Source organism: Panthera tigris, chromosome F3 (genome assembly GCF_018350195.1).
Source record: "Panthera tigris isolate Pti1 chromosome F3, P.tigris_Pti1_mat1.1, whole genome shotgun sequence".
NCBI classification, from domain to species: Eukaryota; Metazoa; Chordata; class Mammalia; order Carnivora; family Felidae; genus Panthera; species Panthera tigris.
Window position 1 is genome coordinate 41,995,042 of NC_056678.1, and position 25,327 is coordinate 42,020,368.

A 25,327-nucleotide genomic window follows, 5' to 3' on the forward strand; every position below is an offset into this window, starting at 1 on the left:
GCGGCTGCCGAAGGCGTCGAGCTGGGAGGGCGCAGAGACACGACCGTGCAGGTAGCTAGGAGCTCTGCCAGCTTTGGTGACCTTGGGTAAGTCTGTGCCTCGGTTCGCCGCTGTGGCTTCCCAATGGGGATGCAGGAGAGCGTTGAGAGGGGCGGCTAGACGTCCCTTGGGACTGGGGTGGGCGAGGGTCCGTGGCCCGGGAGGGTCCCTGGAGCGGAACCAGGGCACTGCTGGGAGGCGGGCGCCAGCAGCGGCTTGGGTGGGTGGCGCCGGGCACGTGTGTGCGCTAGCTGGGCAAAGGCGGGGCCCGCGCCCCGGTCTGCGGCTGGGCTCGGTCCCCCAGACCCACGCCTGCCAGCCCAGTCCCAGGTGCGACACCGGGGCGCTACCTCTTTAAAAGCGCCTGGGGCTGAGCCTCCGCCGCACCATGTGATTGCTGGAAAGGCCGGGCTGGGAGAGCTGCGGCGGGAGCCCCAGGACGATGAGCCGCCGCGCGGGTCCCGGAGCCCAGCCCTGCCCGGCGCGGCCCCGCGGCTCGGCGCGCCCCCAGGTGCCCGCAACTTTGGGCGCCGCCTCCGGGACCCCCTGGTGGCCAGCGGGCAGGATGGTGAGCTCCCTGCAGCCTGTTCTGTGGGCATGGGTGGGCAGAGCCAGGCAGAGGGACCCCTGTGGGGTGCGTGTGTGTGCGCCCCGGGAGCTGCCTCACACCTGATAAAGGAGCCAGTGGAGGAGTGAGCGCCGCTATTTTAAGTTGTCGAATGGACCCTCTGGGGAAGATAAGGGGAGGGGACAAAGATCAGGCAGAGAAAGGGCCAGGGTATCCCGCCAGCCTGGGCAGGCACTGGGTGTGCCAAGTGGGGCACAGCTCCAAACGGCAGCGGGAGTTTCAGAGCTGCCCGGGTTCCCCCTGCACCTGCCGGCAGGCCTCCCCACCCCAGGCTTCCGTGACCACAGGTGCCTGACTCGTGCCCCTTGGTGCCTGCCTGCTGATGTGCCTCGCCTGTGCCTGTCATGCCGCCCTCCATCTCGGCCTTCCAGGCCGCCTACATTGGCATCGAGGTGCTCATCGCCCTGGTCTCTGTGCCCGGGAACGTGCTGGTGATCTGGGCAGTGAAGGTGAACCAGGCGCTGCGGGATGCCACCTTCTGCTTCATCGTATCGCTGGCGGTGGCTGACGTGGCGGTGGGCGCTCTGGTCATCCCACTAGCCATCCTCATCAACATTGGCCCACGGACCTATTTCCACACCTGCCTCATGGTCGCCTGCCCTGTCCTCATCCTCACCCAGAGCTCCATCCTCGCCCTGCTGGCAATTGCCGTGGACCGCTACCTCCGCGTCAAGATCCCGCTCCGGTGAGTCCAGAGCAGCTGAAGGTACCCCCTGCGCCCCACGCTCGGTGGCTCGAGGGCCATCTAGAGAGGATAAAAGGTAGAGCGTAAGGCCCCACAAAAGCCCGATATTCCGCGGGCCGTTGTGCCCCAGCCCTCACTCTGCCTTCCTGTCCTCTGCTCTACTGAGGGAGGCCGAGCTGCAGTGGAAGTCGTGAGAGCCTGGGTTGCTGGAGGAATGTGAACCTGGCAGTGCCCACGACCCCAGAGCTGAAGCTGCGGCTGCTCTCCTGACGTGGCCAGGAATCCCAAGGCTGCCTGTGCAGCCTGGGGTGGGGGGTTTGGAGGGGCAGCCAAGACAGTCGCAGTGAGCTCAGGGTGGGAATAAACAGCTCCGCCCATTCCGGGGAGGTGGAAGGGGCAGAACAGATTGCTGGAGTGGGGTGAGGATGGACTGAGGGGGACGTACCAGGGGCAGAGGAGTGCTGCTTCTCGAGCCAGACCCGGGCAGGCTTCCCGAAAGAACGCAATCTTCGGCTCTCCTGTTCTCTGGCATCTGTGGCCAGCTCCGCCCTCCAGGGCTGTCCTTTGAACCCAAGCAGTCTGATTACTTCTGCCCAGCTCCCACTCATGGGATCCCCGTTGCAAGCAGGAGGAGGGAGAAATTCAGGCACTTGCTTTTACTCTGCCTGTTCTGTCCCTAACCCACGTGTGTCTTTGCCAGTCACAGCAGAGGTGCTTGTGCTGTGCCCAGGCAGCGCCGGGGTGGGTGGCCTGACAGTGGCAGCCCTCGTGCGGGTGTCCAGTCCACGACGGGGCCTGCCAGGCCATAATCTCGTCGCCAGGCAGTGCCTGGGCCACCGAGTGCCAGCGAATGCCTGGGCGCACTGCCAGGGCTGGCCCGGCCGGGATGCTCTTGTGAGGCGGGCTCGCCCCCTCTTTGAGTCTTGTCACCAATAGGTTCCCTTTCTACCAGGGAGCTCTGGCCATCTCTGGCACCTGCCATCCCCAGAGTCACTTCCATATCTGGGACATGGGGCCTCTGGCCTCACTTGGCAGCTTGCCCGGGGAAGGCCTCGGCGCCCACGCTTCTCCTGTTTGCCTTGCATTTGTGCACATTTACCTTTTCAAAGCTTTTCTTCATGCACCACCTTTTCCTATTCCCTCCGTGATCCCCTAAGGGAGGTGGAGTAGGAGCTGGGAAAGGAGAAACTTCAGAAAGACCCAGAGGGTCTCCCCAAGCTGGTGGGGAGCACAGCCTAGATTCCGCCGCCCACCTTCCTTCCTGATTCCCCCCCCCCCCCCACCATCCCAGACTCTGTGCCTTGCTTACGGCCCTCACACTTTCCCAGGGGAGGGGGGTGAAGATGGCTGCTCAGGGGACAGGGAGAGGCACAGGAGGTGGCCCTGGAGCCCCGCAGGCACAGCCGCAGAGGGGCCTTCATGCTGCCATTAGTCCCAGGTCGTGGCCGGGCTGTGCAGAGGAAGCTGGTCGCAGCCCATTAGAGTGGGCTGGGCCTCTGAGCGGGACCATTACAACAACGTATTGCCACATTAGAAAACTCACACAGATACGCAGATGTAGGAAGGCCTGCTCAAGAAATTCTGTCTGCTGAGCGGATGCCAAGGTGAACCAAAGGCCTGATCCTGCTGTGACAGAGGTCACAGGCCTGCCGAATGTGCCCTACTTGCCCTGTGGGGAGGGGGCTGGCTGTGCCAGTAGGGACTGCAGGCTCGTTCTTCCAGGAGGCAGCTGTGGTTGTTCCTTGCTCCAGCTTCCGGGAGCCAGGGGTCTTGAGGAGCCGCTGCCTTCCGAGGGCCGAGGCAGGCGTGTGCACAGAGGCTAAGAATACAGGCTGGGTTCGAATCCTTGCTATGCATTCCTAGCCGTGTGACCTCGGGAAGGTCGCTCGTTAACCTCGTGAGGCTTCAATTTCCTCATCTATAAAAGGGGATATTAATAATAGTACCTTCTTCCAAAAATGATTGGAAGAATATAATAAACCCCTATATATAAAACACTTAGTACTATGTAATGCACTCAGTATTATCTGCCAGCCATTCAGTGGTATGTTTATGTTTGTAGCTTTAGTATCATTATTCACGTATGGCTCAAAGTGGGTCTGAATGAGCAAAGCCCTCGCCCTCCCACCCCACTGCGCCCTGGTGCTTTCAGACAGCAACACACATGCCCCCACACGCGTGCACATGCGCACGCGCACAAACCCCGCGTTTCCAGGCAGGTTTCAAAACACCGTTAAGCTATATTTGTACATGAACTTGTACTTTTCTTCCTCGGTGGATTGTCACTGTGTCGAGGGCAGCGGTCTGAGCAGCAGCAATTGCATTTTGTCCATTTCTGCAAATTCTCCAGAATGCCCCGCCCAGTGTCTGGCACATGGAAGACACTCAGGAAATGTCGACTGAATTGGATGAGTTTTCAGAGCTCACAGGGTTGAGCCTCAGGCAGGCATTCCAGATGTCTACCCTCTAACCTTCTTGCGGGAGACTAGACCGCCCGTGCATTCTTTTTATTTATTTTTTATTATTTTTATTTTATTTTTTTTAATTTTTTTTTCAACGTTTTTTACTTATTTTTGGGACAGAGAGAGACAGAGCATGAACGGGGGAGGGGCAGAGAGAGAGGGAGACACAGAATCGGAAGCAGGCTCGGAGCCATCAGCCCAGAGCCTGACGCGGGGCTCGAACTCACAGACCGCGAGATCGTGACCTGGCTGAAGTCGGACGCTTAACCGACTGTGCCACCCAGGCGCCCCTATTTTTTATTTTTTTAATGTTTATTTATTTAATTTTGAGAGAGAGAGAGAGAGACAGACAGACAGAACACAAGTGGGGGAGGGGCAGAGAGAGAGAGGGAGACAGAATCCGAAGCGGGCTCCAGGCTCTGAGCTGTCAGCACAGAGCCCGAGGCAGGGCTCGAACTCATCATGACCTGAGCCTAAGTCAGACGCTTAACCAGCTGAGCCACCCAGGCACCCCATCTGCCCCCTGCATTCTGCTTCAGGGATCTGACCACGGCTGTCCCAGTAGCTCAGGCAGTTCCTTAAGAGCCGCAACCCCGCAGTAGCTTGGGAGGGCCCTGCCCCATGGAGAGGAGTCTCCTCCGTTAGAGAAAGGCTGCTGTGGTCTAGCTCCTAAAGCCAGGATCCTGGAGGCTGGGCTGACGTGATGGGCCACTCCAGGCCCTTGCCCGTCACTGCCAGGTCCCCCTGCAGGAGGAACAGCATGATGCTCCCTGGGCAGTTACAGTCAGCAGGCTGCTGGGCCTGGGGGACTGTCTGTCAGCCAGAGGCCCCCATGCATTTGACTTGCTGCCCTGACAAGCCAGTCGGAGGTAGATGCCTTGGATGCTGGGGAGTAATACTGAGCAAGCGTTGGTGAGACATCTGTGGGGTAGCCGGGTGACAGAGTGAGCTTGGGCCCCTCCCCAAGCAAAGCATGGTTCGGTCAGTCAACCACAAATTTTATTTCATTCCATTTGGCAGAAAGCCAAGAAAGAAAAGAAGGTTCACATCCCATAGTGTGGTCCAGTGACAAAAAAAAAAAAAAAAAAAAAAAAAAATTAAAAAGGAAGAAAGAAAAGAAAAAAAGATCTCAAATTGTTGATTCATCAATAACCTGTGGTCATTTACATGTGTTTTGCATCCTATTTGCATAGCACCTCCACAGGCCTGGTAATCCACACCCCATTACCCCCTGAGCTCGTACTTCTAGGGAATCTGCAGTCTTTATCCACCACTCCCTCACCCTGAGTTTGCTTGGTGGCCCTCGGTGGCCTACTCCAGGGGGCTGGTTATGGGGAGGAGTGCCAACAGGGGGCTCCCCGGCCAAAGCCCTCTCTGTGGGAAGGAGACCTGAGCAAGGGTTACCTGTGGCCAGGGCGGTGGATGCTTGGGAGTCAGAAAAACTTGAGTCTGAACCTTGCTCTGTTACTTCCTAGCCCTGCATCCTTGGATGAATTATTCAAACTCTCTGAGCTTCCCCTCCCCCCCCCCCCCTACCTCATGTGTTAAATGAAGGGACTAGATTTGAGGTCTCTGAGCTGCCTTTTAGCTCTAACTCTGTGGTTCTTCCTTATCACGACTCCTGAGAAGGTTGTGTTTTTTAGTTCCTAATGGGTAGGAGCTAGGCACAGTGCTATGTTTTTTTTTTTACATGCTTCATCTCATTTAATGCTCCTGGCTTCTCGCTAGGAGAGGGCATTGCTGTCCCCGCTCTGTAGACACTCCTGTAAACAGGTCTAAGGGGCAGGGAGGTTCAGTAAGTTGCCCTGACGAAAGTCTTGTCGCCAGCAGAGACAGGATTTGAATCTGGGCCTGTCTCACAGCCGTCTTTAAGCAGGGAGCCCCTGTGCCTCTTGAATCGGCCCCTGGAAACTATGGGGATTATGGAGGAGTTTCCTCAAGGCTGTCAGTGCAGTGATTTTGCTCCCCCGGTCTTTGCCAATGGCCCTCGTGCTGTGCCCGTGCTGGGCGCCTCCCTCTGAGTCCTCCTCACCTTCACTCCAGTGCCGCAGCTGAGCCCCAGGCAGCCCTGCCTCTGTCCACAGCTGGAGGCCTGCCCAACTGGGCTGCTGACCCGGGGAGGCACAGCGGGGAGTGTGGGAGGCCAGCATGCTGGGGCCGGGGAGGAATCTGGTAGATGAAGACATGTTTGCTGTTAGGCATAAAGTTAGCGGGCCTGGGTCTTTCCGGACACCCAGCGTGCCTCCTGTGCGCGTACCCCAGCAGGCGACCGTCTGTGTCCCCGGAGGCCCCGAACAGTTGTTCTCTATGGTGACACTGCTTTCACGGGGGGGGGGGGGGTAGGCCATCTCCAGCTCCCCTGCGGGGTGGGGTGGTCAGAGGCTGAGAGTGGCTGGGGAGAGGAGAGCTGGCAAGCCCTGAAGCCTGACTTTCTCACACTTGCTGAAGGGGAAAGAGAGGCCCGGGACCCCTGTGTGTTCAAGGTCGGTCAGTCATGAGCTCTTTTCCTCCCCTCCGATCCTGACTCTCGCCCCCAGCGTCTGCTGTAAAAGGCTGGGGCAGGAGGAGCCCTTGGCAATCGCCGCTCCTGCAGGAACAGAACAGAGAACGCAGCCTCCCCAGGGTCAGTCAGCAGATCAGTGGTGGGCTGAGAGGGGGAAAGTGAAGAGAGACGTCCCTCTGAGATTAAAAAGGACATTTCTTTGTTTGACCGAGGGCCAGCCTTCAGGTGGCTTATGCTGAAGAGCGTGCTGAGTGAGGGGGGCATAGACTTCAGTTGAGAGAAATCTGGATTCGTTTCCAGGGCGAAAGAAACTTCTCCCAGCTGGCATCAGAACGGCTTCCAGGAGGCCTCTGAGTGCTTTAGGAGTAAGCTTCCCAGGTGTTCGTGCTGCTTGGAAGCAGGGGAATGGCCACGACGTCCTCCCGAGAAGCCCTCTACCAAGGGCCATGGGTGGAACCTTAGAGGCCATGTCCTGACATTTGATACTTATCTCCAAGCATGAAAGCCATCTCTGTTTCCTGTTCAAATGTTGAGACATATAGGAGGGAGTAAAGATGGTAAAGTCACCAGTAATTCTACCACCTACACGTAACTAGTGTTAACATTTTGCTGTTCCAGAGAATTTTTCCATGTGTGTCTATATATATCTGTACCTCTAAATATAGATAGATTATAAATATAACTTTCACACAGTTGAGAGCATGGATGGTTTTATGTCCCATCCCATTTTGTTTACTTAATGCATTATGAGCATTTCCCCATGTCAATAAAAATGATTCTGTGAGAATTTTATGAGGGTAAAAACCGGATTGTCTTTTCGTCCATCTTTTTAGGTCTCGGCTGAAACAGCCCCTCCTCCGGGTGGACTTTTCTGACCTCCTCTCCACCTGGACCAGGCCAATTTCCTCTGTTAGGTGCCTTGCGTCTACTTCTTGCCCATCGCTCGCGGTCCAGCTGGTTTTTCTGGGCTTGGTAAACACCGAAATGGCACGTGTCCCCGTGCCTGGCACGGAGGAGGCAGGCTGGAAGCACTTTCTGAATAAATGAGTTTCATATTTTATTTATTCATGCTTATATTTTGGGCCATTTGGGTCCCAACTACAATGATACCCACAATTCACATTGTTGGCAGGGTCAGGGCCAAGCCTAGAACCCTAGGTGAGCACAGCTTCCAGCCGTCAGGGTTTTTTAATTTTTAATTTCTAAAATATTTCCCACCTCCCTTTACTCCACCTCTCCCCACTGCTCCTGCCCAATTTCATGGAAACTGCAGATCCCCAGACGTGCATCGGTTTTCCTCTGCCTGTTTGCCTTTCTGGGCTCAGCAGGGCAGGACCGGCTGGGCTCCGGGCCTAGTCCTCGTTGCCTAGTCTCTATTCCCTGAGGCCTGGACATCCTGTTTCCTTGCCCCTTGGTGAGGACAGCTGTCCCCGAGTGGGAGAGGCTTGGAGTGTGGCACTTGCTAGTTGGCTCCACTTGGCAGGGTAGGCACAGAGCAGAGAGGAAGGAGGACAGATGGTTCCTTGGGCTGCGTGAATTACCCCGTCAGCCTCAGTCTCCTTAACTCAAGCCCAGAGGAGGCTGCCAACTGCTGCAGGACGAGAAAAGGCTGGTGGGTAGCCATGGGACGGGAGAGGAGGAGGAAGCAGGTGGGTGAGTGGACCTCGGTGTTCATGGCCCCTTGGAAATACTGGCGTGGGGGTGGGCAGGGAGGTGGAGACAAGGGCCTTCCCTGACCGCAAAGACAAGGAGATGAGGCACCTTTTCCTGCACTGCTCTTCACCCTGGGAGTTTTATCCCCAGCGGGATTAGGGGTATAATGTTAGGGACATGGTGACTTTCATAGATCTATTTCAATTTTTTTTAATGTTGTATTTTATTCTTGAGAGAGAGAGAGAGAGTGTGTGTGTGTGTGTGTGTGTGTGTGTGAGAGAGAGCAGAGAGACAGAGTGTGAGCGGGAGAGGGGCAGAGAGAGAGGGAGACACAGAATCCGAAGCAGGCTCCAGGCCCTGAACCGTCAGCACAGAGCCCAATGCGGGGCTTGAACGCACGGACCGTGAGATCATGACCTGAGCCGAAGTCGGACGCTTAATTGACTGAGCCTCCCAGGTGCCCCCCATAGACCTATTTCACAAACTGACTTGGAGCACCTGCCATGTCCCAGGCACTTTGCAGGGCTACCTGTAGATACAAAGATGGGTGGGCTGGGCTGGTCTCTACCTCCATCTGGGGGCTCTTAGCCGCTGTTGAACTTGTGGATTCCTACAGACCAAGGTGGCTGAGGACAAACTCCCAACCTGCCTATGGTGGAAGTGGGGGTGTCAGGAGACTGGCACTTGGCACCTTAAAGTGCTTGGGTGGGGCCGCTGGACCCTTCTCTACATTCAGTCTCTGCAGCCCAGGTCATGTGGCAGAGGCCCTTGAGGGATATCTTCCTGCCGCCTGCCTCCAGAACTTCTCTGTCCTTTGAGAGAGTAGGACAACTGGTTCCTTTTTCTTGTTCTCATGCAGAGCCCTGATCTGCTCATTCGTTCATTCATTCATTCATTCATCCATTCAACGAATACTTATTGAGTGCCTCGTATGTGCCAGGTATTGTTATAGATATTCTGGATGCAGGATACGTTCATTAACAAAACAAAGATCCCCCTAGAGTCTGCATTCTAATGGGTTGGAGGACAGATGCTAAGTAATGAACACAGTGCCTAATATGCAGAGCGTTAGAAGGTAGAATGTGCCAATGGGGGAAGGAAAAGAGCAGTCTAAGTGGGATTGGGGATGCCAGGGTGGGGGTGGAGAGAGAGGGTTGCAGTTTTAAATGGGGCAAAACCTTAGAGGTGAGGGACTATGCTGTGCAGATATTGGGAGAACATTTCACACGGAGGAGATACTTGGAGCAAAGGTCCTAGGGAAGGAATGTACCTGACGTATTTGGGGACTGGCAAAGAGGTCTGTGCAGCAGGAGTGGAGTGATAAAGCTGGAGAGTGGTCAGAGATAGGGCTGGAAAGATGATAAGCTACTGGCTTAGAGGCTGCTGGAAGGACATGGGCTTTTATTCTGAGGGAAATGGGGAGCCACTGCAGGGTTTAGAGCAAAGAAGCAACATGGTTTGATTTAGGTTTTAAAGGTTCACTCTGCTGCTGTATTGAGACTGCACTGTAGGGGCGGGCAGGGGACTAGTTAGGAGCTAATCACATGAGAGCAGAGGTAGGTACCCTGAATCAGTGTGATGGAGAGATGACAGTGAGAAGTGGTTGATTCTGGATGTGCATGTTCAAAGTTTATTTTTTATTAAGGTAAAATGTTTATATAGTGAGGTGCATACGTCTTAAGCATACAGCTCAATACATTTTTGCATGTTGATATACCTATGTGACCACCACTGTGATCAGTATTTGGAACATTTTCAGCACCCCAGAAGGTTCCCTTGTGTCCCTCCCATGCCCTCTGAAAGGTCGCCACTATTCTGACCTTTATCCCCATGGACTGATTTTCCCTGTTCTTGAACTTTTATAAAGGGAAATCACATAGTGATTTGTGTCTGGCTTCTGAAGCTTAAAATTACGTCTGAGAGTCATCCCTATTATTGAGTGAAACAGTAGAATTTTTTTGTGGGTTGGCTGGTTTTTGTTTCTGTTTTTTTTTTTCTCATTGCTAGAATTCCACTGTATGAATGTACGGTGACTTGTTAAAATTCTGGATGTATTTTGAAGAAAGGGCCAATGAATTTGCTTATGGATTGGGTGTGGGATATGAGAGAAACAAGATTCCAGCATGACCCAAGCTTTAGTCCGAAGCCACTGGAAAGATGGAGTTGGCATTATCTAAGGCGGGAAAGGCTGTGGACGGTCCAGGTTTTGTGAGCAATAGAGTTCAGGTTTAGACACCTTGAGTCTGGACTGTTGAGCGGGTGGTTGGATGGATATGTAAGGATGGGGTTCAGGAGAAAGGTCTGGACTGGGGTCATAAATGTGAGAGCCATTGGCCACGTGGATGGTGTGTAAATCCCCAAGGGGCCGCTGTGAGGTCTCCAAGAGCGGACGAACAGATAAAGAAAAGACGGGAACTGAGGACCAAGCACTGAGAGGCTGGGGAGAAGAGAAGGCTCAGACGTAGGAGGAAAACTCAGAGCCCCCAGCGCCCTGGGTGTGGTGTCCCAGAAGCGAAGCTTAGAAAGTATGTCAAGGAGAAGTGAGGGATTGGCTGTTTCAGATGCTGCCAGTGGATCGAGTGATGTGAGGACTGAGAATTACTGTTGGATTTAGCAACAACAATGTCAGCGGAGGGGTGGGAGCAGAAAGCTTGACTGGAGAAAGCTCAAGAGAGAAGAGGAAGGAATTGAAGGCAGTTGGTGTAGATTTCTCTTTTGAAGAATTTTGTTACAAAAGGATCAAAGTAATGGGGCAGAAGCTTTCAGGCGAAGCGGGAACCAGGCATTTTGTTTTGTGTTGTTTTCTAAGATTGGAGGGGGACCTGGGCACACTCGTGTGCCCCTATCTCACGATCCAGGAGAGAGTGCAAAACCGGCGTTGGAGCCAAGGAGAGAATTTCTGGAGTGCAGGCTTCGTTTCGGCAGCCCGGGTGGGGACAGACACTGGTGGGCTGGCTTCGAGGCGCTTGGAGAGGGCCTATCAGGCAGGAAGGCAGGGCGTGTGGGCGCGGATGCTGCCAGGTGAAGTTCTCTTCTAGTGTTTCAGCTTTCTCGGTGAAGTGGGAAGCAAGGTCATCAGCTGAAAGGGAGGATGTGGGAGGAGGCAGCGGAGAGAGTAGCAAGCGGGAAATAATTCTCTGGAACTGGGGGAGGGAGTAGACTCGAGACTCTAGTCTAGACTAGACTCTCTATACTCGACTCTAGCGTAATTGGAGGCAGCATTCAGGGCCCACCCGAAGTTCATGGTGATGAATTTGAAGCGAGACTCTGGCGGCGTTCAGCAGCACTGGCTCAGGCATGGAGCGGAGGGAGAGTCCCTTCCCTCATTTAGAAGTGCCAGACTTTGGACCAGACGTTAGGTGTCTAATCGTGGTCAAGAAGTTGGCCCTGGTCCCTGGAGCTTAGGAACTGGTGTAGGGAGAGAGCTAGTCCACAGATAAACAAGCGGGTAGCTACAATGATAACTTCAGGGGAATTCAAGGAAGGAAGCCCTCTTTCTCCTCTCTGTGGCTGGCTCTGGCTTCTCCAAACCCTGAGTGTGTCCAAAGAGACCCACAGGTGTTCGAGGACTTAGGTGGGGGCCTTGTAGCCCTTGTGGTTCCTGGGCAAGGGTTTGGATTTTATTCTGAGTGCGCTATGAAGCCTCTGAGTGCTTTAAGCAGGGAATGACGTCATCTAAATTACATTTTTAAAAGGCCAGAATTAGCCAATGAAATATTAGGAAATCAAATCCGGTGATAGGTAAAAAGGATAATATATCATAACCAAATAGGATTTATTCCATGTGTGCGAGGGGGGTTTAACACCGAAAGAACTCAATCAGGGTTTAACACCGAAAGAAATCAATCAGAACTCATTGACGGAAAAAGGTCACCCTGCCTGCTGTGTGGAGGATGGGCCGGAGGGGGCAAGAGAAGAAGATAGGAGGTCATGGCTCTGGGGGGAGGGCGGGGGTGGGCAGGGAGTCCAGGAGGCAGTAGAGATGGAGAGAACTGGAAAGATTTAGGGTATGTGAGAGTTAGAACCCACTGGTAATGGATTAGGTGTGCAAAATGGGAGAAGGGGTCAAACATGAGTCCCAGATTTATGGTTGAAGCCATTGGGTAGATGGCGGTGCTGGGTCCGTAGAGAAGGAAGAAACCGGGGGTGGGGGTGGGGGTGGGGGCGAGATTCAGACCCTAGTAGATACTCAGGCGGAGGTGATATGATAACGGGTCCTCTGGTGGCCTTCTCTCTCACTCATTCCCCAGCTTCCTGTCCTTTCATGTGGCCCAGCAGGTGGGCCCCTTCTTGCCTCACACAGCCTTGTGGAAGGAGCCCCTTGAATACCCAGCAAGCTTCCTGGGTGCCTCCAGCTGCTCCCTCTTCTCACCTCACTTCTTGGGAGGCTATTGGCTTTCTTAGGCTGGAACCATAGCAATAAGGCTGTATGTCTTTGGGCCCCCTGAAGCTGCCAGAAGGAGACAGCAGACTTGGGGGTTCTTCCTTGCTGCCAGGCTCCATTCAGAATGAGACACAGTGGCTTCTGGGATCGCTAAGGCCCCCAAGTGTCTGTCTGTCCTCAGGCTCCCTTGGGTGCCACTGTCCCTGGAGTCTCTGTGCGCCTCCAGAGCCTCATGTCCCCCCCTCCCCACCCCCTGCATGGCTGGAACCCACCAGACCTAGCACCATGGATTGTGCTGGTCCCCTGCAGGGTGGTTGTACCTCCCCCTACCCCCCCACAACAGGCTCCTCTGACGGCCACTGTAGGGCACTGAGTGGTGCAGTTTCAGCTACGGCAGCAAAGAGCATGGTAGTCACTAAGCAGTTATCAAGTATCAGCTCTGGCACTGCCCCCCCCCCCCCCAACGATGGGCAGAGCGGGTGGGATGGGGGAGCCCCATCTGGGTCTTTCTTCCTGGCCTGCTTGGAGAAGCACGGTCTGTCCTTCCCCGAAGAAAGCGGCCACGGTGCAGCCTGATCTCGGAGGCCACTGGTTTCCGATTCTCCCCTCTCCACCCTGACTAAGGGCCCAGACTACCGCGTGGCAAGTGCTGGTTCTCAGTTCTTTTTTTTCTGTCCCGGCGGAACCAGGAGCTCTGATACGTACCCGCCCAGCTGGAACGGGATCTCACCAGGCAATGAACCTCTCTTGGGGGCACAAGAGGGGAAGGTCTGTTGGACAAAAGCCCCTCTACCCTACATATTTGTAATGATCCCCTTTTCGGAGAGGCTTCTCTCTTCCCCTGCTTTAACGGAGCTACATCAGTGGAACAAAGGGTAAAAGCAGTCTCCCCAGGCAGACGGTTCAGCACTTAGAGCTGTGCCATTTTGGAGTGCTTACTTAACCTTTCTGAGCTTCCATTTCCTCCTCTGCACAAGAGGCTGCTTAATACTTCCTTCTAAAGGTTGTTAGGAGGCCTAGTGATGAGATATGTTAAGAGACTGGCACACAGTAGGCACTCAGGAAGTGGGGGCTGTTACTATCGTCAAATAATCCTAACTCATTTTTCATTTACCGCTTGATGTCACGTGGCCCCTGGGGTCCCACCGGGCTCAGATCTGTGTCACATGGGTTGTGTGCCCTGTGAGGGCAGGGTGTAGATCTCTCCATCTGTCTTGCTCGTTGTATCCCAGTACCTAACACATGTCTGGCTGGCACCTAGTAGGTGGCCGAGTCAGTGTCTGTTGGGGGAAGGAATGCGAGAATGCTGTCACGGAGGAAGGAAGGCTTAGGGGGGCAGATGGAGTGGCCACCTGGGGAAGAAGTCGATTGGGTCTTTTGTATTCACTCACAGAGGTACTGGAGCATGAAGGGTTATTTCATTAAAACATTCCCAAGAGATCAGAGGGTGGGGGGCTGGGAGGCAGAGCGGTGAAAGGTCTCACCTGGGCTTACCAAGCAAGTTGGGGAGAGAATCCTGGTCTCTGGACCCCAGCTTGGCTCCCTCTGCTCTCCACGCTCCTGTTTCCGTGAGGGGAGGGGATGTGAGCAGCCCCTCCCAAGCCCTCCTTGTCCTTCTGAGGGGCCGGCGTCTGAGAGAGCTGAAGCAAGGGCTCCCCTGGGGGCCGCTGGCTCTGTAAACGCTCCCTGGGGAGGAAAACATTCAGCGTGTTTGGGGACTCAGCAGACACACCTGCCAAGGTGGCTCGTCCCCTGCAGAGTAAACACAACCCTCCCCAACCCCCACATCATGGGCCTCCTGGGGCTGCCTTGATGACAGTGGCCCCGAGAGGGCTGGGGAGAGACACAGACACCATTCAGAGTGGCTGTGTCCGGCCCCAGGGACTGACAGTCTGGGAGTGAGCCAGGGAGCCAGCTAGGGGTGTGAAGGAAGGCCTGACGCCTCTGCCACCACCACCTGTAATCACGACAGGAGGCCACTGTGGCTTCAGGCTCTCAGTGGGGTATGTGTATTCATATATGCACACCAGGGTTTGTGTGTGTGCGTGTGTGCGTGTGTGTGTGTGTGTGTGTGTGTGTGTAGGGGGTTGTAGCTTTTTATTTTTATCTTTACAAATAAAAAAAATATCCTGGGCTTCCAAACCTTTCATTCAACCCTGTTTGCTCCCCCCTGCCCCCCCCCCACCCCAGCTCACACTCTCTGAGGCCCAGACAAGAGTCCCAGCCAAGGCTCTTTCCTGTTTGTGCTCCCCAAGGCCCTCATGCCCCGCCCACCACCATGAATCCTCCCTGACAAAGGAACACAGTTTATGCGGTCCAGTTAACAAGCGTTTTCTGACGACACAGGTCCTGTCCTCAAGGGCACAGACCTATAGTCTGGTGGGTGAGACACGGTTTACCAGTGGCCACGCAGCAAGAAGCCTGAGTAGGCCTGGCCTGCACCCAGGCACACAGAGCCAAGGTCACTCCCCAAGCCTGGGATGCTCAGCCCCACCCCTCCCTGTACCTGTGCTTAAAACTCACTTTCCCTGGCTCCGGGCCAGTTACTTCTTAACCTGTGCGTCCTTGGAGTCTTAACATCTAAGACCATATCTTAGACACACACCCATACACCCCGGAAAGCTGTTTTCTTTTCTCCTCTTGTCTAATTCCTCCCCATTCTTTAATACTCAGCTCAGATGAGACCTCCTCCAGGAAGCCCTCCTTGCCCTACCTTCATGTGCCCACAGTTCTTCTTCAAGGGCTTTAAACACAGCTCTTGCCAAACTGCACGGAGGTAATCTCCGTCACTTGCCTGCGAGCACTTTGCGGGGGTGGGGGTCCAGGTCTATGCATCTCTGTCCCCATGGTGCCCAGAATGCTTTCTGCCCATTTTTTGTTCCCATGACTGGTCCAATGAATCAACGAATGAATGGTAACAGTAGCGAGTGATTCTTGAGCACCTAAAATGTGTGACGCCCTACGCTGAATACTTTGTACGGACTCCCTAATTTCCACATTGTCTGAGAAGCTGAGGCTCAGAGAGGCTGAACAACACACTGTCAGTCACATAGCTGCCAAATGTAACCAGAAGTGTTAAATGAACGGCTGAATGGATGAATGAAAAGATCCGTATTTGAGCCTTGCCTCCAACGCCGAAGCTGGGTGATTCGGGATAAATCACTTCCCTCTTTGGGTCTCAGTTTTCACATCCATAAAATGGGCCGAATCCCCATCCCTACCACCAAGAGTTGCCTGCGAGACACCGTTCTTGCAATGGGAGGGGAGAATGGCTCCATTGTTCAGGGGTATGTTGGCGCGGGGATGAATGGGGGGGAGGGAGGGTTACCCCACCCCACCCCACCCCACCCGCACCCCAAATCTGCTCTCTGGCCTGCAGTTCCAGGTGCTGCCCAAGGGCTGGCCTGACTGCCCGGCGCTGAGGTAGCAGAAGGAGCTGATGTCTCCTGCGGGGCTGGAGGTGCATGAGGGAAGCAGAGACCCAGGAGCCAGATGGAGAGCGGCCGCTAGGAGATGAGGAGGGTCAGGAAGTGGGTGCTGCCCGACGCTTGGCAGAGGAGCCAGGTCTGCCTTTGGAGCTGGTGTTGCAAGAGCAAGCCTCTCCCCTCTCGGGTGTCTACCACCTGCTGGAGCTGCCGACAGCTCCTGGCTCCTGCGAGATGGGCTGTGAGATGGGCCCCCGGGCGGTGGCTGGCTGCCGGCAGGCTGGAGGGTGTGCGCCACGAGAGACTCCCGGACCACACCAGGCGGGAGGCGCGCCTCGAGGTTGGCCGGGAAGGAACTAGCAGTGACTGGAGGTGCAGGCTGGCCCGGGCTTTAACTCCCCGGTGATGGGGCAGCCCCTGGCCCTCCAGGGGTCCGCAGAGATGTCTCCTCCCACTGCTGGAGTCAGTGAGGCGAGGAGGGGCCTAGAAAAGGCCTGTCAGAACGTGGCCTGGGTCTGAGCTCCGCCTGCAGGCGAGGCTTGAAGGAAAAATGTTCAAGGAAGACACCTGTGAGGAGAATCAAGGACAGGGGGCCTTCTCCTGAACCGGGGTGGGGGGGTGGGGAGAAGTGATTTCCCAGTCTGGCCAGTCCAGAGGGAGACCGGGGGCTGGGAACCAAGAGGCCGACGGGTCTGCCACTCGGACAAGCCACCCCACCTCGCCCCACCTTCACGGGTAGAAAGGACGCAGGCTTCTCGGGGGTGTTACCAGGATCCGCTGAGCGGTGTCCGTGCGGAGTCTGATGAAGGATAGGGGAGCCGAGGGGCACAGAGGCCCGAGTGCATCGGGAGTCAGGCTGGCCACACTGCCCTCCCAGCCTGGGCTCTGCTACTTACGTGTTCTGACCTTAGGCAAAGTCTCTGAGCCCTCAGGTGCTACGTATGAAAATGGAAGTAATAATATTTGGCTCACGCGACTCTTGAGAGGGTGATACGTGAAAACCTAACGGCTCCCTCCAGGGTCATGGGGCTTGTTCTTCCCCTTCCTGCTGTTTGGTGGGAGGGGGGAGGATGGATGGATAATGGTGTGTGTGTGTGCGCACGCGCGTCTTCTGTCTCTGGTGCGATTGGGGTGGACAGCTGACGCTCCCATCCACCAGTGTGGCTTGAGGGGTTCCTTTACATGCATGCCAAGGCCTGCCGTCGTTGGGGAGCTCAGCCTTGGGGAAGTGGCAGGCCTGGGAGGCGCAGAAAGCCCTGTGCACAGGTAGGGGTGTGTTCCATCACTGCCCTGGAGAGAGTGTTTGGGCACCTCCCTTCCTGCTCCAGGCTCTTCCATGAGTGCAGGGATGAGGGGGTCCCGAGGAAGGAGAGGCGGGCTGGTGGGAAGGGAGTGCTCGCCCGGGGAGCATCTCCTCGGTGTCGGGCGCAGCACTGAGCGCCTTCTTTGTCAGCATATTTGATTTTATGTAGTCCTGAAAGGCTGCGATCAGCATCATTTTACACATAAAGAAATAAGGAACCGGGGAGGTAGAGTCCCTTGAAAATTGTGACCCAGCTCCTAAGTAGCAACACTTGGATTGGAGCTTGGCGCCTGCCAGATACCAAAGTGGATGCCACTTGTGAAATACCCACTCCCCACTGCCACTGTGCTCAGGGATTTCCAGACCGGGAACCGCAGCCCCTGTCCTCAGAGAGCTTCTGGGCGGCAATGGACACGGGACACAAGATTTTGCAGACAGCGAGATGGATCGGCACAGCCTGAGCTAAGATGGCTGAGACTTCTGGGGCAGAAATGGCCAGTGGGTGCAGGCCTGGCCTGCCGCCTGGTTTCCTTTAGGCCCTGCCTGCTTTCTCTCAGGCCCCGGGGCCCGCACGTGCTCGTTTGCCCGGCCGCAGGGAAGCTAAATCTGGAGGCGTTGTCAGCATCAGGGCAGCGGAAATGATCCCACGAGGTCCACAGAGGTGAGAGTGGTGGAGACGGGCTAGAGAGGCCTCCCAGCAGGCCCTGGGCTGGGTCCTGGCGGCAGGGGGGTGCTGTGAGGGGCTCAGGAGGACCTCTCTGCCACCCACAGGGAGAGTGCATCCTGCAAAGAGCACTGGGCCCAAGTCAGAGGAACCTGGATTCAGTTTCAACTCAGACACTAGCCAGCCAAGCTGTGGCCTTGGGCACGCACTGAACCTTCCTGGGCCTCAGTTTTCCAATCTGTAAAATGGCAACAGTCTGTTCTTTTTTAACCTGGCAAGCTGTTTGCAACAAGTAGGATCCCTGGCTGGGAAGCGCTTTGCGATGGTGCTGGGCTGTGTCATTATCATGTTGCCAAGGTGGCGAGCGTCTTTATCCTTTCTTCTCCCATGCTGGCTCTTTTCTGTCTGCACGGTGGGGGGGGAAGCTATCCATTAAGAGGAACAGGTCACATGGGTGGCTTTGCGATGAACCTGGCGGGGACTTGTGTTCCTGTTTCCTGTAGGATACAAGACAATGCCTTTCCTTTTTTTCTGGGCTCCTCAGTCAGCCTCTCCCCAAACAAGGGTGCGGGGGGGGGCTACTCTTGTGCCAGATATTGTGCCGAGTGCCACTGGGTCCTGCCACCCACACATATTATAGTCTGAGAGGCTCAGACAAGAGACACCAAGGGATGAAAGGCTACGGTCCCTATCCTCCCTTCCCTCACAGCCTCACGGGAACACAGATGTGTGAAACACAAAACACCACCTTTGGAGGTGTTCCAAAGGTGTTCCAGTTCCGGTCAGCAGCGCTATGACCTTGGGCAAATCACTCCCGGGATGACTGAGAAAAGAGGGAAGGAGAGACTGTGTGCAAAACTCAATGCCAGACGGTGACAAGGGACACACCGGGAGCTGGGCCTGGCAGATCTCAGCTCCATTTTACAGATGCAGAAGCCAGGATTCTGTGAGGTGATACAATTTGCTGATGCGGCAAGTTTGAATCTGATTCAAAGGCAGGTCCTCTAATGCCTGTTAAGAGCCTGCTAGTGCTGGGTTAACCTGGAAATTCTTGCTCCCCGGCCAACCGATGTGGCTGTCAGGGATGTGAGTGCCAGCCGAGGAGGTCTGAGGAAGGGGAGGGGTACGTGGTCGGGCCTCTGCAAGATTTAAATGTTGGGGGCCCGGGGCGCCTGGGTGGCTCAGTCGGTTAAGCGGCCGACTTCGGCTCAGGTCATGATCTCGCGGTCCGTGAGTTCGAGCCCCGCGTCGGGCTCTGTGCCGACAGCTCGGAGCCTGGAGCCTGTTTCAGATTCTGTGTCTCCCTCTCTCTGACCCTCCCCCGTTCATGCTCTGTCTCTCTCTGTCTCAAAAATAAATAAACGTTAAAAAAAAATTTAAAAAAATGTTGGGGGCCCCCGAAGGTGGACCTTCTAAGTAGCCCAGATCGTCAGCATTGGTATCAGGAAAGCCACTTCGGTGCCCCCAGCCCCACCTCCCTCACCCCTGTGGCTGCAGTGCATGTCCTGCCTGATTCTTGCCTGGTTGAGTCCCCAAGGCCCATTACTGCCAGCCCTCTGCATCCTCTTTTTCCAGCTCTGAGCACGACGCTTTGAAGTTTTCGTGAATGGTAGATGGAAAAAAAAAAGGGCTTTGATTTAATAAGCTTCCTCCTCCCCCACACACATCGTAATGTGAGATTCCGCCATCCAGGGTCGTAGCAGATGTGAGTGATTTACAGGGTTTTGCAGAAGTGGGAGTGACTGAAAATGAGTTTATCGATCAGCCCTCAGAGAAGCTGCCTCGCCAGGCCCCTGCTCTGGGACGCTGCCAGCTGCTCTGGCTGCTCTGTGCAAAGGACAGGGGTGCAGGGCAGCTCCCTGCAGAGCAGAGAACAGGCTGGGCCCCACCTCCTCCCAGGGCTGGCAGTGAGGAGAAGGGCTGGCCTTGCAGCAGAAGGAAGTGTGGTTAGACTCTTGCTATAACTATCGAATTAAGCTGGCTAAATGTACTGGGCTGGGTGACAGAAGCAGGACCCAAGCATGAAATCCTGAGGATCCCATAGCAGGTGCCTGATCTGTGTGTGCTTGGTGCAGAGTCTTCTGTCTGCTGGGAGGGAGCAGGCTTCCTCTGACCCTCCCTCCGACTTTATCCACACTTCTTTTTTTTTTTATTTTTTTCAATGTTTATTTATTTATTTTGAGAAAAAGAGGGAGGGAGAGAGAAAGAGAGAGAGAGAGGCGGAAACAGAGAATCCCAAGCAGGCTCTGTGCTGCCAGTGCAGAGACCAAAGCGGGGCTCGAACTCATGAACCGTGAGACCATGACCTGAGCCCCCGGGCGCCCCTGACTTTATCCACATTAAAAGTGATTATTGACATGGTCGGATTAATATCTACTGTGTTTGTAATCGCTTTCTATTTCATTAGATTTGTTCCTTATTTCTTCCACCTGCCCCCTCTTTTTCAGCCTTCTCTGGTTTTAATTGAGCGTTTTATACGAATCCATTTTCCTTCCCTGAATATTGTTGGGTGCCTACCGTGTGCCAGGCATCGCGGCAGCTGCTAGGACACAACACTGAAGCAGACCTGGGTGCTGCTCTGGGGGTACTTGTGGTTTTATGCTCCAGAGGAGAACAAAGAGTTCAACTTATTGTCCCATGTGGGGAGGAGGGCGTCAGGCTCCAACTGTGACCCAGGAGAGCCAACATCCTACCTCCTGCCACGTGCTGTCCTGGAAAAGGGGATCTGTGCCCTCCCTGAGTCCACCCGGGGGAGTGTGGGTGCAGGTGTCCCCCCTTCCACTGCTTCTGGAGCCCCCCCCCCAGCTCATTTCTGTGGCTGGGGCAGAATAGAGGGGGGCCACCTGAGCCAATGCAGGGTGGGGGGCTGGCGGGGCTCAGGGCCAGCGGCTGTTGCCCTGTTCTCCCCCCGTGTGCTGCTGACAGGGAAGGACTGGAGTCTGGGCTGGGCCTGGCCGGGGACTTGGCCGTGTGGGGCTCGGTGAAAATGCACACGTGCAGTGAGATACACGGCAAACAAAGCATCGGGAGATGCCGACCAGCAACCGTGGGAAAGTGCTGGGGTTCTCACTGCTGTAATTTGGGCTCCAAACCCCACTGAGCTGGATGTCCGTGGGGAGAAAGGCCAGGACCTGGGGGGAACACACAGCTCCTTCCAGGTCCTAAGAGCAGTCCCGCTTTTGGATGGTGAGGCAGCAGAAGGGACTGGAGTTAGACCTGGGAAGGATTTCCTGATATAAAAGCAGAAGATCTGGAGTGGAGGCCTGATGGTGGGAGTGGACTCTGGAAAGATTTCCAAGGTGGAGAATTGTCCCTGCCCTCTCTGTCCTCCCACATCCTGCCATCTGTCACATCTTTTCTAGAGGAGAGGGCTGGAGGCTCTGAACGTTAGGAAGCCCCCTGGGAACAGTTGCCTCCCCAGGACGAGCATCCCCGTCTCCTAGGCTGGGGAGGGTCTGGCAGAGGCATTGCCTGTGACTCCAGGCTCGGCCGCGACGCAGAAGGCCTGTCTCCTGGGTCCCAGCTGGGCTACTGCCTTTGGGATGCTCTGGAGTCTGCATGGGATCTCCCTGGCGGGGGTTACGTTATGGTCCCTTGATGGACATAGGCTTTTAGGCAGATGCTGACTATCCCGTGGTTTCTAGGCCAGGAGATGCTCAGAAGGGAGGAAGGAGAAAGAACGCGGGCTCCTCCTGAGTCTGCCCTGCCGCTGTCTGCAGTCTCCACACCGGCCACTTCCCCCGAGAGAGCTTTACTGGGCCCAGCTAGGCAGTATGGCTCCTCCAGGGCCCTGTGTGGGGTTTCGTGCGGGGCTGAGCAAGCTCCCACCCTCCCCTGCCCCCTCCCCACCCCAGGCAGATCAGGGAACACAGACTAATTCTGTACCAAGGTTGAGTTAGGTGGGAGAGCTCCTGCAAAGAGAAACTGAAGCCATGTGGCCAGTCTTCCAAAATGAAGCAAGCAACTTTTTTTTTTTAGTTTGTTTTTTTTTAACGTTTATTTATTTTTGAGACAGAGAGAGACAGAGCATGAACGGGGGAGGGGCAGAGAGAGAGGGAGACACAGAATCGGAAGCAGGCTCCAGGCTCCAAGCTGTCAGCACAGAGCCCGACGCGGGGCTCGAACTCACGGACCGCGAGATCGTGACCTGAGTCGAAGTCGGACGCTTAACCGACTGAGCCACCCAGGTGCCCCAGCAACTTTCTAATCTGTGTCCCTGCAACCTGCTTTGTATCTCTTTAGGAGCTGACCGTATTTTCCAGTGGAGTCAGGGGTGTCCCCTGGGTGGTGAAGTGATAAGGTGAGGTGACAACGCTAGGCCCCAGCTGCCACTATTGACCCAGGGCCTAGACAAGTTAGCGCACCAGCCCCACGGTCACAGTGAGCCAGCAAAGGGCGTCTTCTCAGGAAGGCCACTGTGCCGAGGACAGAGCTGAGGCTCCAGTCGTTACTTGCTCAAGGCCACGGGCTGTTAACCGGTGGAGCCGCAGCTTGAACTCGTTCAACTCAGTCAACAGAGCGAACTCTGACTCTGCAGCACACTTCCTTCATTCACTTACTCCTTCACTCACCCCCCACACACGCCTCTTTCTCTTTCTGGCCTTTGTCACTGCCCATCGTCCTGTCTGTGGGGCACATAGCTAGAACACGAAAGCTGAGGGGAGGAACTCCCTTCTGGGAGACTGTGTGTGCCTCACCCCCACGGCCCTCGGGCCCCTCCTCCCCGCACTGGGAGAGGAGTTTGGGTCTCAGGCCACCCCCCCACCCCTCCAGCCCCGCTTTCTGTTAGCGCCAAGCTCAGCTCTCTATATAGGATGATCGAACGCATTCCAGAAGAGGGGGCACACCGTGCAGAGCTTGGGAGACATCTGGCTCAGTCCCACATCATCTCGATTGAGGACACAGATGCCCCAAAGGGGAGGGGTCTCACCCAGACCAGCTCACTCCCAGCAGAGCCTGGACGGGAACCCCTCTCTCCTGACCCACACCACAAGGAAGGACCCCAAGGGAGGACTCTGTCTCTTTGGGGGTCCTGAGGTTGCTGCCACGCGGACAGGCAGCATGGGCCCCTCTGTGCCCTCGAGCCCAGGGAGGTGCTCACGTTCCCATGTCCCTCCTGCCCTGCCCCGCTGACGTGCCAGACACACTGGAAGATTCTTGGCTGCCTCTGGTCAGTGGCCACTGTCTGAAGAGGCCAGAGAGGCCTGTGGAAATGATCCCATCAGGTCCCTCTCCCCAGAGGCAGGTCTTTCCACTTCACTGGAAAAGGAATTTGGCCCTTCACCACCACGGTCGTCACAGTAAAGGCCTCGCTGCACCAACCACTCACAGGCCATTAAATCCATATGCAGACAGGGTGGGTTTTTCCGTCCCACCCACCAAATGAGTCAGAAAGTCACCCTCGGCAGGTGGGGCCATTTGGCCTTGGTCTTTTTGCCATCCTGGCCTTACCTGACAGCAGGAGAGAATTAAGTCTCAGAGCAGGAAATGGCCAGGAATGCCGAGGTCTGGGTCCGGTTTCCCCGAGCTGCCTGATCAGGTCAGACCCCCTCCTTCTCCAGGGCCACCCCGTCACTGGGATGTGGGGCCACACCTGGCCTTGGGAGTCAGAGAGCTGCTTCCCATGGTGGGTGGGGAGGAGGTGACTGCGTCTCAAAATCACCCAGGGCATCGTCTGTTCGGGGACATTCCAACTCACCCTGGGCTGGGGGAAAGGACTGAGGATGGCAGGCAGATGTACTTGGAAAATGTGCCTCCTCCGAGTCAGAGAACCCTGCTCCCTACGCCCTACCCCCTGCAGCCGCCTTTGCAGCTCTGACAAATCCAGATCCCTCTCTGTAAGGATCAGGGAAGGCACACCCACAGAGAAGAGGTGCTTCGTGGGGTGGCACGCAGGCCTGGGGCAGGACTGGTGATGCCAGCTACACGTGCAGCCTGTGAGCCTGGGCTTCATGCCGGGAACCTCGGCCTCGTGTGTTTCGGCAGGGGCTGCTCTCTCGTCACCCTGGCCGCTCCCTTTGGGCAGGGGCTGTGCCTACCTGTCAGACAGAGAGTTCCTTTGGGGCAGGAGCTATGTTTTTTTCTGCTCGCTCCCAGATCCAAGGGAGAGGCTCTGAATCTCTAGCGGGGAGGGGTGGGGAGGCGGCTGGTTTCTGAATCACATACGCACACTTGATGGTCTGCCCACCAGGCTGTGGAGTGATCTGTCCTTAGCAAGTGACCAGGAGCTATTTCCAAGGCCCATTTACACTAATGACCTAATCAATTTATCCGCTCTTTTCTTTCAAGTTGCTCAGAGCATCCGCTCCTTCTCTCTGTAGCCTTTGGGCTGGTGCTGGAGGTATCAGACAGATTTCCCTCTTGGGGACTGGTGACACTCGTATCAGACACGGTAGCTGATGCCACAGGGTCTGAAGTGAGCAAAATTCAAGGCAGGGTTACTAGGACCCAGGCATCCTGGCCCCTCCCAATGACCCCTGATCCAGACTCCCCTGGGCAATGTAACTGTTAAATATTTGGCCCCTGGAGTGTGCCCAGCACCTTTGATTGTATCTGGTTTCCTGTTCTCCTTTGGGAGGAAGAATTTCTCTGCAGGAAGTAGTTTAATAGTCTGAAAGCCTTACTTCCCTGGTCTTGGGATCCAAGTTTCCAGTTGCAAGTGGCCAAGATTCTTGATAAGAAGGGAGGCAGGAAGGAGGGGAGCAGAACAATGTAGCCTCGCTCCTTCTCAGACACCGAGGAAGAGGGAAGGAGAGGTGGAGGGTTCAGTACCCGACTCTCCAACCCGTAGGGCTGCAGATACACGCTGACAGCTCCCCGCTCCCCTCCCCAGCCCTCGGGCCCAGTGCTCTGGCCACGTGACTGGGAAACAGGGACAGCCAGACCTGAGGACCTTCCCTGGCCTCAACAGTTGACAGGACACTTCATCACCCCTGTCTTCCAACAAGGCCACATTCAGCCCTTTCCAAAACGGCCATGTGGCTTCTCTCCCTCTTTCTTTCTCTCTCTCTCTTTTGAGTCAACACATACTTGTGAAGAGTCTGGTCAGTTCTCTCATCCCCCTGGCAGGGAGTTCTCTGTGATGACTGTGTTCAGTTCTTCCTGTTCTGGCTTCACTTCTGAGCCGCTGGGGTCTAACGGGGAACTCAGAGATCATTGAGGTGTTTACGGCGGAGGGCCTTGAATGCCAGGAATTGGTTCCTCAGGTGAGGAAACATCTGAGAGGCCAAACGGGATAGTGTGGTAACCCAGAGATTAGCAGCCACGGGAAGGTAGCCCTGGGCCGAGGGACAAAGGGAGGAGGTGGGTCCTGGGGCCCAGGGGCTGGTGGAAGCTGGGACCACGGTGGGCATGTCTGCTGGGAGGTAAGGCCGAGGAGCCGATGTAACGGCTGCATAAGACTCACAGAGAGGGGTAGAAAGATCCTGGCTTTCCTCTCCTCCCTCGGTGCTCCAGTGCTCACCCGCAGACCCCCACCGACTCAGGAGCTTGGGAAACGCAGCCTGCAGGGCTCAGCCCCTGGTGACACACAGCAGGGCAGAAGGAGGAGGGAGGCTGGGGACAGCCAGCTTCAGGCCCAGG

General features: G+C 55.6%; 1 protein-coding gene across 3 annotated transcripts in view; it reads left to right on the forward strand.

The window, feature by feature from the left end:
• Positions 1–25,327, forward strand: part of ADORA1 (adenosine A1 receptor) — a 34,218-nt gene continuing 8,891 nt past the window's right edge. Inside the window, exons 1-2 of one of the 3 annotated variants that reach the window (XM_042976736.1) lie at positions 1–86; positions 955–1,352. In XM_042976736.1, the coding sequence (XP_042832670.1) occupies positions 1,012–1,352 (341 nt within the window). In that variant the 5' untranslated portion in view covers positions 1–86; positions 955–1,011. Of the gene's footprint in view, positions 87–461; positions 1,353–25,327 lie in introns of those variants that run through there. The other 2 variants (XM_007086481.2, XM_007086480.2) reach the window with 2 other exon arrangements.